General features: G+C 33.3%; 1 protein-coding gene across 3 annotated transcripts; it reads left to right on the top strand.

Moving 5' to 3' along the window:
• Window positions 1-3,186: 3,186 nt before the first annotated feature.
• On the top strand, window positions 3,187-17,401 carry LOC103499236 (ATP-dependent DNA helicase Q-like 2). Of its 3 annotated transcripts, XM_008462191.3 has the most exons (20): window positions 3,193-3,605; window positions 4,124-4,350; window positions 4,867-5,013; window positions 5,534-5,749; window positions 5,926-6,030; window positions 6,119-6,223; window positions 6,323-6,445; window positions 9,690-9,778; window positions 10,056-10,092; window positions 11,120-11,153; window positions 11,674-11,726; window positions 11,791-11,868; window positions 11,957-12,022; window positions 12,366-12,432; window positions 12,571-12,624; window positions 13,649-13,756; window positions 14,965-15,029; window positions 15,552-15,630; window positions 16,411-16,625; window positions 16,886-17,401. In XM_008462191.3, exons 1-20 carry the CDS (start codon window positions 3,542-3,544, stop codon window positions 17,078-17,080), a joined length of 2,127 nt encoding a protein of 708 aa, XP_008460413.2. In that variant the 5' UTR covers window positions 3,193-3,541; the 3' UTR covers window positions 17,081-17,401. The 3 variants fall into 3 exon arrangements, with proteins under 3 accessions (XP_050939698.1, XP_008460415.2, XP_008460413.2); XM_008462193.3 differs by lacking the exons at window positions 6,119-6,223; window positions 6,323-6,445 and having other exon boundaries at window positions 3,192-3,605; XM_051083741.1 differs by lacking the exons at window positions 14,965-15,029; window positions 16,411-16,625; window positions 16,886-17,401 and having other exon boundaries at window positions 3,187-3,605; window positions 15,552-15,620.
• The last annotated feature ends 1,262 nt before the right edge of the window (window positions 17,402-18,663 follow it).

Genomic DNA, 18,663 nt, shown 5'->3' with positions numbered 1-18,663 from the left:
CAAATTTACTTTGGCAATTAATATAATATATATGGTGATACTTTATATTATAAAGTTTATATTTTAATTAGACTTTAATATATAAATTTAATTTTGAATATGATTCAAAATTAATTTATGAGATAATAAAATATTTGAATAAGTTCAAATATTAATTTAACGTGAATTAGATTCATATTAAAACTATAGGTTAAAACTTAATGTATATATGATACATATTAAAACTATAGGTTAGGAGAGAAATTTATATTTGAATATGATTCAAATTTGGATTAAATTAAAAAATATTTAATTTAGAAATTAATTAATTGGAGAATTAATTAATAGTTTAGTTTAATTTGATTTAATTAAATGAATTAAATTAAAACTATAGGTTATTCGAGAGATATTCATTCAAATTAAATATAATTTAAATGAAATATTAATTAAAAATGGTTTAATTAATTATTAAATTAATTAATTATTTTAATATTAATATTAATTTATTAAATTAATAGGGAACGTGGTGGTTTTCCAATGTTTCCATTTTTTCTCTCAACTTTCCACTTTTTCCATTTGAAGAAGATGAAAATATCTGCGTAAAAAACAGAAGGGTTGTTCTGTGAGTTGCATGTTGCAATTCTTAAAAAAATAAAAAACTCTCTCTCTCTTTCTCTATGAAAATTCTCTTCTCCAATTTTGGTTTCCACAAACCAAATAACATAGAGAATATGAAGGTTTCTAAGGGATGATGCCCTAATTTGGAGCTTCTAGATCCAGAGACATCAAAGTGAGTAAGTTCATTGTTCTTTGAATTTCTCTGTAATTTAATATTAGAAGCATGCTTAGCCTAATAAGTAAATTAGATTTTGCAAATGTACCGATATTTTTAGGTTTCAATTAAAATTGGGTAATGGTTCTGTAATTCTTCTGTTGTACAAGGGATTTCATCCTTTAAAAAAATATGATTATAATTTATGTCTCTGCTTATATAATCATCTTATGATTATCAATTATAACTCATACTAATCTTAATTTATTATTGTTCCCACAATAATAATCGATTAAGGGCATTTAGAATATTCTTGGATATCATTATACAAAACATGCAATTGAATAATAATGAGAATAATAACTTTTATTAAATAATTAAACAATAAACCAATTCTTCATACAATTATTATAGACCACAATAAAAAACCAATAATAAAAACACAAAATATGTAAAAGATCCAATAGTATAACCCAGATTCATTAGATTTCGTAACAGACCTAATTAAACAAAACTTAAAACACAGACTAAAGGACAAAATTTGTTAAAAGTAGAATACCTCTACAAATTGAAGCTGAAGGATGCACCAAATAGGTTTGAGAATGTGGAAATTAGTGAATTTTAGTGATTTTGAATAGAAATAAATAGAAAAGTTGGTTAAAATGACACGTAGATTTGGAAATACGAAGATGAATGGTTTTTTTAACAATGGTATTTTCGTAATTGCGTAATAGTATTTATTTTGGATTTCAAAGGATTATATTGAAATCTCGCTATCATCTAGGTCGCAACGATCCGAGAAGAAGCAGTCTGACAACTTTCCAAAAAGTGTGCTATTTTTGAAATATAAAACCTGAAGTGCTAGTTTTTGACAATTTTCTCTATAATTGCAACTATGAGTGTTCAGGTAGACTAAAAAAGTGAGCAGTTTAACCAAACCAAAGTTGGTCGGTCGGAAAATGAGAGAGGTCGATCGATGAGAGAGTGGTTTTAAAAAATTCCACATCAAGAAATTTCAGAAAATATTTCTTAGTGTTAAATTGGTCGACCAACATTTAAAAATTAATGTTGACATCGTTTTGAATATTTACTAAATCGACCAAAGTCGGTTTGGTTGAATACAAAGATGTCTACGGGACAGGGCGAGGCCAGAAATACCATTCCCCGTTCCTCATTCTTGCTCACTATTTCATTCTCTATCCACATGAAATTCTCAGGGGATGGGGGCGAGATTCCCCATGAGGAATTTGTATGAATCCGATTCTTCTGGGGAATTTTCCCATGATTTAAAAAATTTAAATAATTAAAATAATTATTGTAGGAAAATTTCAATTGAATAATTAAATATATCACTAAATTGCTTATTATTTAGTTATAGGTCACAATTTGAATTTGGAGATAAATTAGTTAAACTTTGGTCTAAAAAACTAATCAACTTTTTAGTAGAAAGAAATAAATATGAAGCGTATATAATTTAAATTTAAACACACTTATTATCTTGGCCAATAAACAATCAAACTTGAAATTTAAATGTATTTATATAATAATAATACTATAACCTTACATAACTATACTAAATAAATAAATAAATAAAGTGTAGTTGGGGTGAGTACGAGGGATGGGCAACGAGGTGGGGTGTTGGGCCGTTCTCGATCCTCATCCCCTTTAGATCACTGATTTTTTCCCCACTGCCTCTCTCATTTTGTGAATCCTTGCCCTGTTTGGGAGGGTCCTCATGGAGTTGTGGGAAACTTGGACATCTCTAGTCGAATAACCTACGACTCAGCGATGATCACCTTAATTTTTTTTTTATAAAAAAAACACTTGTCTCTAAGTTTGTAAAATGCTTTTAAATGGTCCATCCATTCGTTTGACTGTTAGTTGACTAAGGGTCAATGTTGTCAATAGTTTGAAATTACCCTTGTAACAAAAACTAGTAGAAAAGTAATAATTTAAATGTAATCGTGGTCTATATAATCTTGAAATCATCTCATATTCTTGTGCTATATAATCACAATTGCAGACCATTTGTTCGGAAGTACCTAGCATCATTTATAGACCACCATTACCATTATAGTAACTTACTTACGAGGAGAGGGTTCAATGAAGTGAAGTTGAAGTGGAAGGAATAAAATGGGGAACTAAGAATTGAAAGACATAGATCGATTTTTAAAGATATTGAAATTAGAATGATAAATTCTATTTTCAAGAGTGAGTTGCAAGGAAGTAAAAAATGAGAGTGAGAGGGAAATGGAAAAGAAAGAAAGAAAGAAAGAAAGAAAGAAAGAAAGAAAAAGAAATATAAAGAAACCATTTAATCAAGAAGAACTATTTAAAATTAATAATAATTGCCACCTCAATTAAAATTTGTCCATTAAACTAAGGTAAAATTGTTTCTTTTAAACTTCATGATCTAATTGACAATAACCCAAAACTTAAAGAAAAAAAAAAAAAAAAAAGTATTTTCCATCCCAATGTGTTACACGCGCCAAGAATAATACTCACCCGATTTAGAACTCGGTAGGGGCGAATGCGACGACGGTAGGGCAGCCACATTCCGGCGAGGCGATCGGCGGAAACTCTGCAAATTCTTCTGGGTCCAGAACTCAGAACCTTGCCAATTTCGTAAACGTCGGTTCGTCTTCAGGCGTCTTGGGAGTCAATGGCGGTTGCTGTCTCGACCTTCATTTCCATCATCCACTTCTCTGAGCTCCTCACATTAATCTGACTCTACAGGTTCCGTTTTTATTACCTTCGTTCAAAAGCTGGACTCTTATTTGCGATCTTGAGATGAACTCTGAAGAGGTATTGGAGGAGCTTCTCAACGTAGAACTGCAGATAAACGAAGTCCAAGGTTCTTTGATTAATCATCATCCTCTCTCTTTTTGTGGTCCTTCATTTTTTATAATGTATGTCTAAATGTCTATTTTTTCATTGCTGCTTCTGTGGTTAACTCGTGCTAACTCTTGCGTATGGAGTTGAAAGTTCGAGAAAATCTTTGCATGAAGTGGTGGAAGTCCTTAATGGAGCTGAAAATTTGTGTTTTGTTTTGGTTGAATCAATCTGTTACTTCCATGTTAGTGGTTATTTCGCATTGTATGTCTCGCAGCAGTTAGAATCTCTCACACTGCCGAAGCTCGCATTGTTTAGACTATCTTTGTGATCGAATGGATATGGTCTTCAACAGTTTATTTTTGAAGATTTATGAATTTCTTTATGAACCGGGTGCCTTATATGTTGTTTATATCTCAGTATAGAGCTTACATTTTAGAAAATTGATCGATTTTAATGTTAGCACAATGGGTAATGTAATTTAGTTATTTTGGGTTGTCCTCGTGTTTCGGGTCATAGTCATGTCTTATCTTTCTGCAGCTGAAATAAATGTACTTCTGGAACGCCAAGACAATTTGTACCAAAGAAAGTCAGAGCTGCAGTCTTTGTTAGAACTCTGCAAAGAAACGGAAGATTCCGTTAGCCAGGGTACAGGGACTTCTACGAATTCAGAAAATTGGTCTGGTTCATTTAAATGGGATTCTGAAGCGGACGACATTAAATTGAACATCTTTGGCATATCGTCATATCGTGCAAACCAGCGAGAGGTATAGTTATATTTGGTTTATATTCTCTCATATGTAGTTATAATTTTGACTCTGTTGTTTATTAGCTAGAAATGGTTAAAGATAAAAAGTGAAAATAGAACAAGCCATCTCGTTGTTAAATGCAGGTTTACTTTGGCAAAGTATGTACTATAGTTTCACTGGAATAAAGTGAAATCACTTGTAGTCTAGCATAATATATGAATCAATATAAGTAACCACCTCTAAGCCTCTGACAGACTACCATGATGACCACTTACATGGCATACTCAACCAATGGACCAATAATGATCGTGAGCGAGCTGCTGTATACTTGGAAAACAACACAAACCTATCTATGCTATTCATTTGATTATTCTTATTTAGAAGAACAACCTTGATTTTTCCACTATTATTCAAGTCTACAAATATTTACTTGTAATCAACTTAGGAAAATATGTTTGAACTATAAAGTTGTCTTTGTGGTGCTATTTTTTCCATTCTTTGTTAATAGATTTACTAATCTTCGCATAAAAGTAGATTGTCAATGCTGTCATGAGTGGGAGAGATGTTTTGGTGATTATGGCTGCTGGAGGTGGGAAGAGTCTTTGTTACCAACTACCGGCTCTTCTATATGATGGCATTGCTCTGGTTGTCAGTCCTTTGCTTTCTTTGATTCAGGATCAGGTACCTTCTAGTTATATTTTTCGTGTTTTGATGTCAAGTTCTGCGTGTTCAATCAAAACAAAAAAATGTTGAATTCTGTAATTAGTGTAAACTACAATAGAAAGAAACTGAAAGATTGACCAAACTGGCATACCAAGTAGGTTCTGTCAGTTTGGCTAACTTTAAGTTCTGTTAGTAGAGGCGTAAATTACAATGAGAAGCAACTGAAAGATCGACCAAACTGGCTCACTGAGTAGGTTCTGTCAAGTTTACATTCTTTCAATTTTATTTGTGTTGGAACAGATAATACCTCAGCCTGCTGGTTTTGATTTGTTTGATCTAGAATAAATTCTATACTGTTGGTTGTTTTTAATTTTTCCATAAATAATATTTTTGTTCAACATTGAGTTTTGAAAAAAAAAAAAAGGGGAAATACATAGGTATTGGCTTGATTATGAACACCTATATTTCACTTCTTGTAATAATTTCATCAGGTAAATTATGTCTTCTGATCAAGAACACCTTTTCTTTTTCTTTTCAGGTTATGGGTTTGGCTGCTTTAGGAATTTCAGCATCTATGCTTACATCAGCAACTAGTAAAGAAGACGAGAAGTTCATATACAAGAATCTTGAAAAGGGTGAAGGGAGTATGAAAATATTATATGTCACACCAGAAAAGATATCAAAGAGCAAGAGATTTATGTCTAAACTTGAAAAGTGCTATCATGCTGGTCGTCTTTCTCTTATTGCAATTGATGTGAGTATATCTATTAATAGCAGACTTTTTTGCTTTAGTACCTATGAAAATTCCCCAAAAATGGACCTTTTAGGTTAGAGTTAATATTTTTATTAAGTTGGGTCACATTTCAATGAATAATGAGTTTTGACATGCAAGAAAGAGAATTTTTTGGACTTATTTGTCTGTCTCTGTAGGAGGCTCATTGCTGTAGTCAGTGGGGCCACGACTTTCGACCTGACTACAAGAATCTTGGTATTTTGAAGACTCAGTTTCCAAATGCTCCTGTGATTGCTTTGACTGTATGTTATTATTCTACCTTTGTGGTAAATGGCTATCTTATATATTCGATCTTTTAAACTGACTACATTATTAATTAAATCCTTTTAGGCAACTGCCACTCAGAGGGTCCAAAATGATCTGGTTGAGATGCTTCGCATCCCCAAATATGTTAAATTTGTCAGTACAGTCAACAGACCGAATCTCTTTTACATGGTATAGTGTAAACCTTGTCAAGAAAAATGGTCTTTGGGAGATTCCTACTTGATGATTTAGTCGAGATTCCTACTTAATGATTTAGTCAATGTACTACAGGTAAGGGAAAAGTCATCTGTTAGCAAGGTGGTCATTGATCAAATAGCTGAATTTATACAAGAATCTTATCCTAATAATGAATCAGGGATAATATACTGCTTTTCCAGGAAGGAGTGTGAGCAGGTCTGTATCTAAATCTCTATGCTCCATCTGGACTACTTCGATTGTAGTAAACCTTTACATATTGGATTAAATGAAAAATAGTTCTAGAACCTGTTCAATCTGACTGATATAGAGCGATATATTAAGCAGTCAACCCATAAGAAAATGATCAGGATTCACACCCTAAGAAATAGTTAAGGGGTTATCAGCTAACTATAAAAATTAACAATATAAGATGAAACTATTTGGAACCACCATGGGTGTGCCTAATGGTCAACAAAAGCCATATAAATAAATTTAAAAAAAAGGCATAGAGGAATGAGTTCAAGCCATGTTCCCTTTAATGAGTTACTTGACAACCAAATGTTGGGTTAAATGGTTGTCACATGAGACGTCTAGACCATATTCTCAAGAGTTGTGATTTTGCGAGTTTTGTTTGGGATTCTTTCCTCCATACATTTGATATGATGTATGCTCGTCATAGAGACATTAGTGCTATGTGTTAAAAGCGGTAAAGTAAGGTAGACACCGAGTTGTGTGGAAACCTGATTATCGAGAGAAAAATCATAATTGACTTTCTTATTAATTTCTCTTATTAACAAAAGATACAAGAGGGAAGATAAATAGGTTACACTTATGATAAAAAAGGGAAAGGATATTAGGGTAAATCCTTCCTTAGGCCAAGCCTACTAATTCTATCACTCCTCAAGTTGGGACGTAGATTTCAATGAGACCCAACTTGCTAACACAAAAGTCAAAGTTCTGTCTGAGAAAACCCTTGGCAAAATATCAACAATCTGTTGGCTCAAGGGAATGTATGGAATGCATATGCTTAGAGATGTCCACGGGGAGGGGCGGGGTCGGGGATGCCACTCCCTGTCCTCGTCCCCATTAATTTCCCCGTGGGGAATGGGGCGGGGATTCCCCACGGGGAAATATTCCCCGTTTTGTTTTTTTTTTTAAGTTTTTATCTCATTGGTTTTTTTTAGGTTTTTATCTCATTTTTCATTCCACATCTACTTGAAATATGTATAGATTTCCAATGTTTTATTTTCGACAGAATATTATGAAAAATTCAACTATTAGAAGAAGCATTTAAAAATCCATCCATAAAATCCAAAAATCCATAAAAGAAATTAAAAGATCAATCAATACCTATTCTAACAAAGTGTTCAATTACACCAAATTTTTTAAGAGAAGTTTACAAAATAACAATTCAAGGTGCAATACATATACTTTTTAAGAAATGGTAAGAAAAGGTTCACAACATAGCCAAAGTCGACTCAAGCCATCAACGAATTTCATCCAACTTTGTAGGAAATGGTTCTTGAAAAAGATATTATACACATTAGTATGAATAAATATTTGAAAAATAATAGTAATATGCAAACTTATTACTTACATCGTCGTCTAAGTCTCGATCGTAAAGAACATTTTCCAACACTTTAGCATCAATAGGAGTATGCTTGTCTATGTGAGCCATGTACAAAAAAAATTAGATCTCAAATTGTAGTTAATAAAAGTTTGTTAAAGAATCTAAACAATAGTATTAACTCATACCTTCGGCCCATAGCCAATCTTGAGCACACATCAAAGCTTCCACTAAGTTTTCATGAATTTGAGAACGATGTGGACCCACATGCCTACCACCAATACTAAATGCAAATTCAGAAGCAACAGTAGTGATGGGAACAACTAGAACATCCTTTGCAATTTTATACAAAACATTATACTTGACTCCATTTAATTTCCACCATTGCAAAATGTTAAAGTCTTCCGTTCGTGGTAAAAGAGACTCATCCAAATAACGATCAAGCTCTGATTTGATTTTGTCTAACATCATTCTCCGCGTTACTAACAAACTCTTTAAACTTGAGGTGACGATCTTTCCTATTAACAAGAGAAGTTTTCCTACTACTTCCATCTCGCATTGAAGTCAAATAAGATGTAGATGTAGAACGTTGAGGTTCTTCTATTGTACTTGATTTTGAATTATAAAACGTCATCAAATCACAACACAGTTCTCTAATACGTTTAATTCCTATAGTGTAATGAGATCCATAGATTTGAGGAAAATAAAACTTGATCAACCTCATCTTGAATCTAGGATCTAATATTGTAGCTATTGCCAACACACCATGAATCACACTCCAATACTTTTCGAACTTGGAAATCATTCTTGACGCCATCACTTGTATCTCCTCAACATCAGAATTAAGCCACTTAGAAAGTTCCAACCTAATTTCACAAACTATTAGAGGTTGGATAACTCTACCTAGAAAATAATTAAGTCATCAAGTAGAATGGTTCTAATCTATCACACAATTCTTTTGCAAAATACCAATCTGTTTCTGAATGAAGACAAGTGTATTGTGGTTCAAGTTGTTTTAGACGAGGAAACACATCCTTGTATTCCAAAGTAGTTTTGAGCATCACATATGTTGAATTCCATCTTGTAATACAATTAAGATATAGTTTTTTAGTGCATGGAATTTGTAATTGACGAACTCCTTCCTTCAATTTTTCTTTCCTTTTTGGAGAAATGGTCTGAAAATGAAACCGTACCTCTAATCTTCTCTATACCATCAGAAATTACAGTCAAACCATCTTTCACTATCAAGTTCCAAATGTGTGCACAATAACGAATGTAAAACAAACTTCCGCGCAACCAAAGTGTCCTTAAATGTAACTTTCTTAATAAAATCTCATCCATTGCATCATTTAATCTTCTGGGAGATATGATTTGAATTGAAAGAAAGAATCTTCAATGATAAATTTTGAAACTTAGGAAATTGGTATGGCCCATTCGATAACTGTTATCCTTTCTAATAAAAGAAAATAGACGTTTTTAACAGCCATTTTTATTTTTGAACTTTTATTGAAAATAGACAACAAAAGGAGAAAAAGAAATTAAAAAAAAGGTTATGACATGGGCCAATCTTTGGCTAATTGGTGTACCCTCCGCAGTTTTCTCTTCATGAAGTCTTAATGCATCGCTTGCTCTTTTATTTTATTTTATTTTATTGGATTTTCCGGTACAATCCTTTGTCCATTTCACATAGTGAATGAACAGTTTTATTTTCTATAAGAAATAGTTTAAAGGGAGATTTGCAAATCGTTTTGTCATCCAAGTGCTACTATTTTTCACGAGTGTTTGCAATTTGACTGTTGTGTGCATTGTCTGGCTCATCTGTTTATAATGTGAGATCTGGTTTATTTGTGACACCAGAAGCTTGTGTCTCTCTTATTTCTTCAAGACTTGTAGGTTGCGAAGGAGTTACGTGTGAGGGGTATTTCTGCTGACCACTATCATGCTGATATGGATTCTGTTGCACGTGAGAAAGTTCATATGCGGTAATGTCATTCTCATGCTGGTCAATGTTTATGGAACTGTATTTTGTATGCGGAGTTTTGGAGAAAGCAGATTGGCTTGCCATTTTCGAAGACAGGATACGTTTAATAATAGTATAGAAGGATAAAACTCAGACTTAAGCTTGGCCACTGATCACTTTCTAGAAAGCATGAGCATCACTGCTCTATACGAAATGAATTTAGATTGCAAATACACTGCTTGATTGCTGATTCCATTTATCAAGTTTCTTCATTATGCTGTGAATGTTTTCTATCACAGGTGGAGCAATTCTAGGCTGCAGGTCATTGTTGGCACGGTATGCATAATTGGATTTTTGTTTCTCTTTTGTGTGTGTTGGTGGGGAGGGATTGGGCTCTGATTTTATTCCAAAAGATAAAGAAGATGCATTTTAAGTATTCAACCAAAGGTATCTCCTTCCGATGAATAAAAATGGGATCTTATGATAATCTCTGCTTTTGTGAATATGGGTTGGGCGTTTGTCAAGCATTAATGGATATAGGAAACCTGTACATAGAATGGTGGAAACTGGAAAGTGAGATGACTATGTAAGGTATTGTGTATGGTTTATCTAAAATGTGATTGAGATTCTTGTATGTATTAAATTTTGGTTATATATTTAATAATGATAATTTAACTAACTGTATAAAGTTTACTTTTTTTTAAAAACTTTTGTTTCCGTTTTTAAAAAAAGTAAAGTTAAATTTAATCTGTGATAAGGCCTTGGGAATAAAGGTTTTTACATGTAGGCACAAGAAGGGATGAAGGGAGAGAAAAAAACCGTTATGGTGGGCCCTTAGGAGTTTTGTTAGATATGGGGCCATGAGTTTGTTATATTTGTTATGTTTGTTTTCTTTATAAATACTCTGTAATTCTAGGAAGGGAGGCATCTTTTAGCTATCATCTTGTGATTGGAATTATGGAGAATTGGGAGATATTGGGAAGCTCTCAAAACTTCCCCGTTATTGATAAATAAAGTTCAGGCTTAATAAGTTTTCTTCAACAAATGTAAATACTGATTGCTCATTAATTACAATAAAGGAAATTGATGAGTAATTAAATTTTTTATTAACTATTTCTGTTGGGCTTAGGATGGCAATGCAATGTCCAACAGTAACATGAGTTTTTTTGAACCCATTCTCCCCCACTTCATACCAAATGTTCCATATCCAATGCCAATGAACTGAACCCAGTTTAGGTGACCTGTTGAGATCTTATTATAAAGAGTGAACATTTAATCTTGCAGCAACTTTTCATTTTCTAGCTTCTTAAAGGCATTGCATTTGTCGACTGATCTGATAGCTTGAAGTGCTTTGGCATTTCAGGTGGCCTTTGGTATGGGAATCAACAAACCGGATGGTTAGTTTCTTTGCTAATTTTTGCCTTTGACAATGCGTGTGACTTCTTTCTATTTTTCTCTTTCATCCCCAAATTTTCATGAAAAATGTTCGTTTGTGAATTTTATGTTTGATTTTGCCCCATGCTTTATACTTGGATAGGCGCTAAGTGATAATACTTTTTGGTCATTTTCAAAATCTTGCAGTTAAAATTTGTGCGAATAGGGTATCCATTTTGCACTTGGATTATATTTCATGTTTCATCTCTTGAAAAAGTCAGGACAAAAAGGATGAACTCTATTTAATGGTCCTTGCCATTAAAAAGGTGAAGGAAAGAGGGGCAAACATAGAGGTGAATAGAAGGGAGAAGATGAGAGAATAGGAAGGTCAATGGTCTGTGTATGTGTATTTGTATGTGTATGTGTATGTGTATGTGTATGTTTTTCAATTTTAATTCTTATGATGCAGTTTTGTTTTTTTGTTAAATTTTATCTGACATTTAATACTTATATTGAAACCTAATTATCAATTACTGTTTGTAGTCAGGTTTGTTATCCATCACAGTCTGAGCAAATCAATGGAAACATACTATCAGGTCCTTCTCTTACTAAACATGCATTGTATTCAATGCTCTCCTTTTGTGACTTCTTCTGTTGCAGGAAAGTGGACGAGCTGGACGGGATGGGCTTCCATCTGAATGCCTACTTTACTACAGGCCTGGTGATGTCCCAAGACAAGTAAGTAGTTTTTTAGGCATTGGGATGAGCTTATGTGTATTATTCAACTTCCCTTAGATTTACTAATATATGCTGTCATCCTTTCCAGAGTTCGATGGTATTTTATGAGAATTCTGGATTGGAGAATCTCTATGGTATTGTTCAATATTGTCAGGTATTATCTTTACAATTAAATCAAGAACTGTTTGATTACTTTTTTAAAATTGTATTTTTAAATTAATAAAAGAATGATATAATTGCAGAGGTGTTAGTTCAATTAAAAAAATATTTTACCTTTTCCCTTCTCTTTCCTTCTTTTCAAATCTATTTGTTTGTAAATAGACTAGATAATTTTGGAGATTTCTACTTCAGATGAGAGAAGGAAAATTTAGCATTAAACATCTTCATTTCAGTTTTTTACTTCATGTTATTTGACAGTTGAGATGATATTAAACATCTTCATCTTCATTTCAATATTTTTTTATAATTATAATTGTAATTTTTTTTAATTATTGCAGTCTAGAAGACAATGTCGCCGCAGTGTCTTTTTCCGACATTTTGCTGAGCCACTGAAAGACTGCAATGGTGCCCCTTTCCACACTTTTTATTTTTTATTTTTATTTTTATTATTATTATTTTTTTTGGGGGGGGGGGGGCGTGGTGTTCTGTCAACACTTACTATTTTTCTTTTTGGAAAAATGAATAATAGTTTAAAATTTTCAGGGATGTGCGATTTGTGCGCAGTTGCCAGCGAGGTTAAAGAAGTGGATGTCTGTAGTATGTTCCTTCAACTTTTGTTTCTGATGCCTATTTAAGAGGTCATTATTTGCCACTTTATTTTCCTTGCAGATTTCTCTAATTGAGGAAATTTCCCAAACCATCCTAAAGGGCTGCTACATTGCATTACACCCCTAATCTTTCAACTATAAAAATTTAACCTCGAACTTGCATAATTGTAAAAATTGGACTCTGATGCTTTTTATTTTGAAACAAGAAACAAGTTCTTATTGATGTAATGAAAAGGACTTTAAGGTTTAGGAGTAGAAACCCTCACAAGGAGAGAGAAAAGAGAAGATGCAAACAAAACTATTCAAACTCCCACAAGCTTAAACTTTTTATTGTAAAAACTGAACCCCTAAACTTACATAATTGTAAGAGTTGAGCCCTTTCTATTAAATTTGTTCATTATTTTCTGTAGTCGGCTTTGTCCTCCAATTTCTCCTTCTGCTGACCTGCAATAGCAGCACTCACTCAATCATCAGCCTTGAACTGAAGAAGAGGAAGGTGAAGGGATTTCATTTTTATACTAAAATTGGAAGCAAAGGCATCCACCTCTGAGCTGGTAGGTACTGTCGTCTTCTACCTTGGAGGCTCTACTGGCTGGTTAAACTTCCCAGAATTGTGTTTGAAGAGGAACAACTTCATAATATGTCTGCCACCTCCATACTAAAGCAAGCCTGCATTTGGTGCTTGAATGAACAGTCATGGTATATTCCTAAGTTCCTAGTGGAAGGAGAGAGGGGTAGCCGGCTGACAGAATGGAAATTATGTAAACAAAAAGGGCCAGATTTTTACAATTATCAAGTATAAGGGGGTTTAATTGTTATCCAAAATACACCGTCACTGAGGCTTCCCGCCAAGCGACAGATGATTGCAAAAACGATAGTTTTAAAGTTCCTTGCTTTCTTCTTTCTCTCTGAGGCACCACACCCTATTTTGTAGTTTTCTTTTTCTTTTTTTTCTTTTCCAAGGAGGACCTTTCTTTTTGTTTTGATGTCCCATACTCCATCTTTTTTAATAGGTCATGCTAGAGTTATTATTTCAATGTTACAAGATGTACAGAAGAGCAACCAGAAGATGACGATGTTGCAGTTAGTAGACAAATTGAAAGCAAAACACAATGATCTAGGTTGGTTTTCTGATTTATGATATTGTTCACTGTCCCAAGTTTCCATTGATTGCTAAAAGACCTGTATGTATAGATCTCACATGGTTTTACGTAGTTTTAGAATTAAAACTATCCAATTGAGGCTGTTGTTGAATTTTCACATGCTTGTGTTACACCTAATTAGCACCATTACCTAGCATACATGTACGCGCACAGACACACACATATATACATACCATGTGTTGGAAAGTGAACTTTATCTATTGGGTATTAGGTATTTTACGCTAGATGGCAGATGTTATGTATATTTTTTCTTTATATAGAAACAAATAATATATCATTAAAAGAGAACGAGATGTGTGTGAAGGCAGATACACATTAAGAATTCCTCCCAAGTTTAAGGTCACAGGAGATTAGAAGAAAGCTCTCTAATTGGTATTTATACAAGTGTTCAACAAATAATGGGGGAGGACAAGAGGACACACTTTCTTTCACTTCTGCTCCAAACTATAGGAATCAAACATTTGTCCATGATACGGTCAAGAGCATTATAACAAGATTTATAAGTGTGGGCTTCAGTTGCCATACTTGCAAGCATGTCCGATTGCTTTGTGAGATTAGTCGAGGTACGTGTAAGTTGACTCGGACACTCACATATATAAGAAAAGAAAAAACTAGACATTAATAGAAAGTAAGATCTAACTAACTTACATGATGAAAATTCAAGAATCAAATAAGTAAATTGCAGCAAGTATTTGAAAAAAAGAAGAAGAAGAAGAAGAAGAAGAAGAAGAAGAAACAAGTTTATTTATTAATAAATATAATGAGATGAAAGGTTAAAGTGCAAGAGAATTATATAATGAGCAAAAATCTAAGGATCAACAAGCGCACCCGGACATCTCAACTAAGTTGACACCCTCTTGGCACCCTCATCATCTCCAAACATCACCTTTAAAATTGCAGCAAGTAGTTAGAAAAGATCACCTTTAAAGTACTCCTTGACTGCTTTCTATTTAACTTTTGATTATTCATTTAGTTTTAGCTTCTTAAACTAGTGAAGCTTCTCCTCTCTCTCCCTCTCTCCCCCTTCCTATCACGTGCATTTGAGTGTACTGCCATCGTTTTATTATCCAAGTTATTTCTTGTTGTCTGATAGAAATTGTTTTGCTTGGCAATACAGTTTGGAGTACTTCATTATTTGAAGTCTTAACGTGCATTTTTAATTTCAGTTTCTGACCTAAGGAAAGAGGAAATAGAGCAACTTATCGTACAACTTTTATTAGATCGTGTTTTGGTAAGGATTCTTTCTCTCTATCTAGCTTACTTTAATACATTGAAGACCTAGGGGAAGGTGGGGGGAGATGGAACCATGGAGGATTTAGCATCTTATAGCATTCTTGAGGTTCTCCATATAAGATATTCTTCTCCTGCCTTTCCTAATTGAGACAAATAAGGAGCACTGCTGTAACTGCTTTACGTTCTTTTGGGATTGGAGACCCTTCCTTCTGTATTCATTTTTTCATATATCTATACAAATTACTCGTGCTCTAAAACGTTCCTCGGGTCCCCTCCAAAGTTAAAATATAGAATGAAACTTATGTCACGTTACTCACGGTATGAAACATTCTAATTGTTCTTTAAGATTAATACTAAACGCTACTTGTGCTTTATTTGTTTGATTGTAAATCTTCTTAGCTATCCGTCTAATTTCTACGTCATGTGGCTACTTTTTATGTTCGTTGTTGGCACATCTATCCTGCTATAGTCTCTCTCTTCTAACCCATTGTGACATTGAAATAATCTTCTGTTGCTTCAGAAAGAAGAATTTCAGCATACAGCTTATGCTACTAATGCGTATGTTTCCATTGGGCCATTGGCTCGGCAAGTACTGCAAGGTCAGTATTTTTTTTTCCCAACAAGTGATGGCCATATGAAAACACTGGAAATTAAAAGAATTATTTTCTTGTTATTGCTCTAAAGCCAGAAGTAGATATGATTTTTGCGTTCTTTCAAGTTTCAACATACAGAAATTTAAGACCACTGTATTCTAATTTCTAAACAACTTTTCAGTTGATTTTCTTTTTCTAAGAAACATGTATATTCACATAACAAAAGAGAACAACCTAAGGGCAAGGGATAAGAGGACTCTCCCACGGAGAAACTAGAAAATGATGGCCTTCCAGTTATTGAATATCATAGAAAGGCTACATAATTACAAAAGTGTTCGGTGTAATTCGTTCTCCACCAAGAAGTTGTGTGTTGCAACACAATTCAAAAAGAATCAAAAGAATTATAGCTATCTTAAAAAATTCTACTATTCCTTTCTTTCCTAATACACCACAAAAGGGACCAGGTAGCACGTCTCCATAAGATGTTTCCTTTCAGGCTATAACCTCTAATGTTGAGCCTTTCAATCAACCAACTAACAACTTTTCGGTTAATAATATCTATCATCAAAAGTATGGTTTCTTTCTTTAGTCCAATGACCTGATACCACAATTGAACTTGGACGGATCCAATTATTATAATTTTCAATTTCAGAGAATGAGAAACACACTTCAGTTATCGAAGTATAATTATTATTCTTCTTACTTTACTTGAAAAATTATGAAGCTGGAAAAGGATTACAACAAGGAATATAACAATTGACTTTGCTGACATTTTTCTACTTACAGGGAAGAAGGTCGTGAAAATTGAGATTTCCGGCAAACAGAAGGTAACTGGTGTTAAATCTACAAGAAAAAGCGCTGCTCCGTCAGGTTTAGAGTGTAAGCTTGACAAGCTACGCAAGGAACTTGCATCCATGGACGGAGGCATATTCCCTCATTCAGTGCTCTCAACCCAGCAAATCAGCGTCTTAAGTGCCCAAAAGCCTACTTCCTTGGATCAGGCAAATCTTCTTAACATCAATTTTAATCTTTGATTTTGAAAAGGGTGCCTGCTGGTTGCTTAGGAAGCCTTAATAGGTGTCTTATTCAATTTAAATTATAAGCAACTGAATGGAAGGATTACAAAAAGTTCCCACTTGTCCAGATCAAGTAGACCTTTTTTTATAACTATTTTGTTTCTAGTTTCTTTTTAACACATTAGACTGCAGTTGTCATTCAAAAATCTAAAATTCTGAAAATGTTAAATGGTTTTAATTTGCAGTTGGAAACAATGATTGGAAAAGTGAAGGCAGAGAAGTATGGGGATAGAATTCTCGAGGAAATAGACAAGTGGTCCATTGGTCAAAATCCAAATGCTTCCGAAGAAGAGCAAGAAGAAGATGAAAATAGGACTCCAAAAAGACCAAAAACCATTAACACTCACGTTGTTATTGAGAGCAGCGATGAAGAAGCCTGATGCATTCAACTGACAATTTTGTCGTCAAGATCCAATATAACAACTAATCCTTTGGTTTGTAGCTTTCTTCCTCATCTCTTATCTTTTAATTGCTATTTATGAAATAGATCCTGAATTCTGAGAGGAATTCACTTATCCTTTAAGTTGCTCCCTTCCTGCCATGTGCTCTTAGTTGCTTCGAATGATCATAACTTGATATGATCGAAAGTGTATTATTCGCTGTTAATGGATCAAAACTCAATTCTTTTAATACAACAAGTACGAGGTTGAAAGATTGAACTTCTAACCTTTAGGGAGAACTAAACTCAATTTGGGACTAAATCATTTTTTTTTTTTTTTGACTCCCACCTTGTGATCTTGAGGTTGGCAGTCCATACTTTATAGCAGCTGTGTTATGTTCACTCTGATCAATTACTCATGCATTTGATATCTATTTTATGAGTTGAGTTTAGGAATTTGCTGCATTCAATTACTTTTCCTCAATAATCCTCTGTTTCATAGGAACTATTTGAGAGACTGGAATATATTTAGCATTAGTGAGAACCGGGATTACGATGAAATGTTAAAATGGCATGAATCACAAACTAAACATAATGTAATTGGGATTACAAACTAAACCTAAAAGTCTTGAATCCAAAACGTCGACTTGGTACAATCCATTACAAGTCTATTACATTCTAGTTTCTGAAACAAACTTTCTTTTTACAATGGAGCACAGTCTTGAATCACCGTTATTTAAAACCTTTTAAATAAAAAAATTATTGTTGTAAATGAGCTTTATGATATTATATACAGAGGGTACAATTTTCAACTAATTATTCATTTCTAATATATTAACAAATATTAAGAATCTTGGATATGGACAAATCCTTCCCTACTTTTTAGGAAATACCAGCGGTAACAAAATAATTTTAAAATCTTTATCATGTTATCTATTTTTAATAAATTCAATAAATTTTAAATCTCTAATTTCTTTCGACACTGTGACAAAATAACTAATGTTACCATTGTTTCTTGATCTTTTTTTTTTTTTTTTAAAAAAAAATAACAGGGTCGTACTAAAATACACAAGGATCAATCATATTTAAAAATATTAATTATCATAACTAAATAAATGTGAGAGATTAGTGGCTCTTCATCCATTGTTGTTAGCTGAACATGAAAAAGCAAAATTGATCAAGATGGCCGAAGAAAGGGAAGAACAAAGGGAACGACCAAAAGAGAAAAAATATAAAGTGGAAAAGTCTTCTAGAGAAGAGCAAGCAACTACCAGTAAATGAATAGACGCTGCAAGAGAAAAGATACGTCCACCCAACACTTACGTCTTACCCAAACATGAAACTGTTTTGATGGGCTTGAAACTTTCAATTTAAACATCTCTGATTATGTAGTTTTATAAAGATTTAGTTGTTAAGTTTAGTCTAGTTAAATGAAATGTCTATGAAACTGATTATATCTTTTAGTTTGGGACAGTTATAAATCTGAATATGTTTATGAACTGTCTAGGAAGCATATGGATATTTAAACCTTTGCTTTCAGAAGATTATAATTTATCTTTCTATAGGTTACTCTTTTAAGCATGC

This window comes from Cucumis melo, chromosome 4 (genome assembly GCF_025177605.1).
Source record: "Cucumis melo cultivar AY chromosome 4, USDA_Cmelo_AY_1.0, whole genome shotgun sequence".
Lineage (NCBI taxonomy): Eukaryota > Viridiplantae > Streptophyta > Magnoliopsida > Cucurbitales > Cucurbitaceae > Cucumis > Cucumis melo.
The sequence above is the reverse complement of the archived record's forward strand: the minus strand, read 5'-3'. Positions and strand labels throughout refer to the sequence as shown.

Excerpts from the sequence above, each read along its gene's own strand:
- LOC103499236 (XM_008462191.3), top strand. The coding sequence starts at position 3,542 with ATGAACTCTGAAGAGGTATTGGAGGAGCTTCTCAACGTAGAACTGCAG. Across the intron at positions 10,093-11,119 it reads TGCAGGTCATTGTTGGCACG|GTGGCCTTTGGTATGGGAAT; the intron begins GTATGCATAATT and ends TTGGCATTTCAG. Across the intron at positions 12,625-13,648 it reads TAAAGAAGTGGATGTCTGTA|GTCATGCTAGAGTTATTATT; the intron begins GTATGTTCCTTC and ends CTTTTTTAATAG.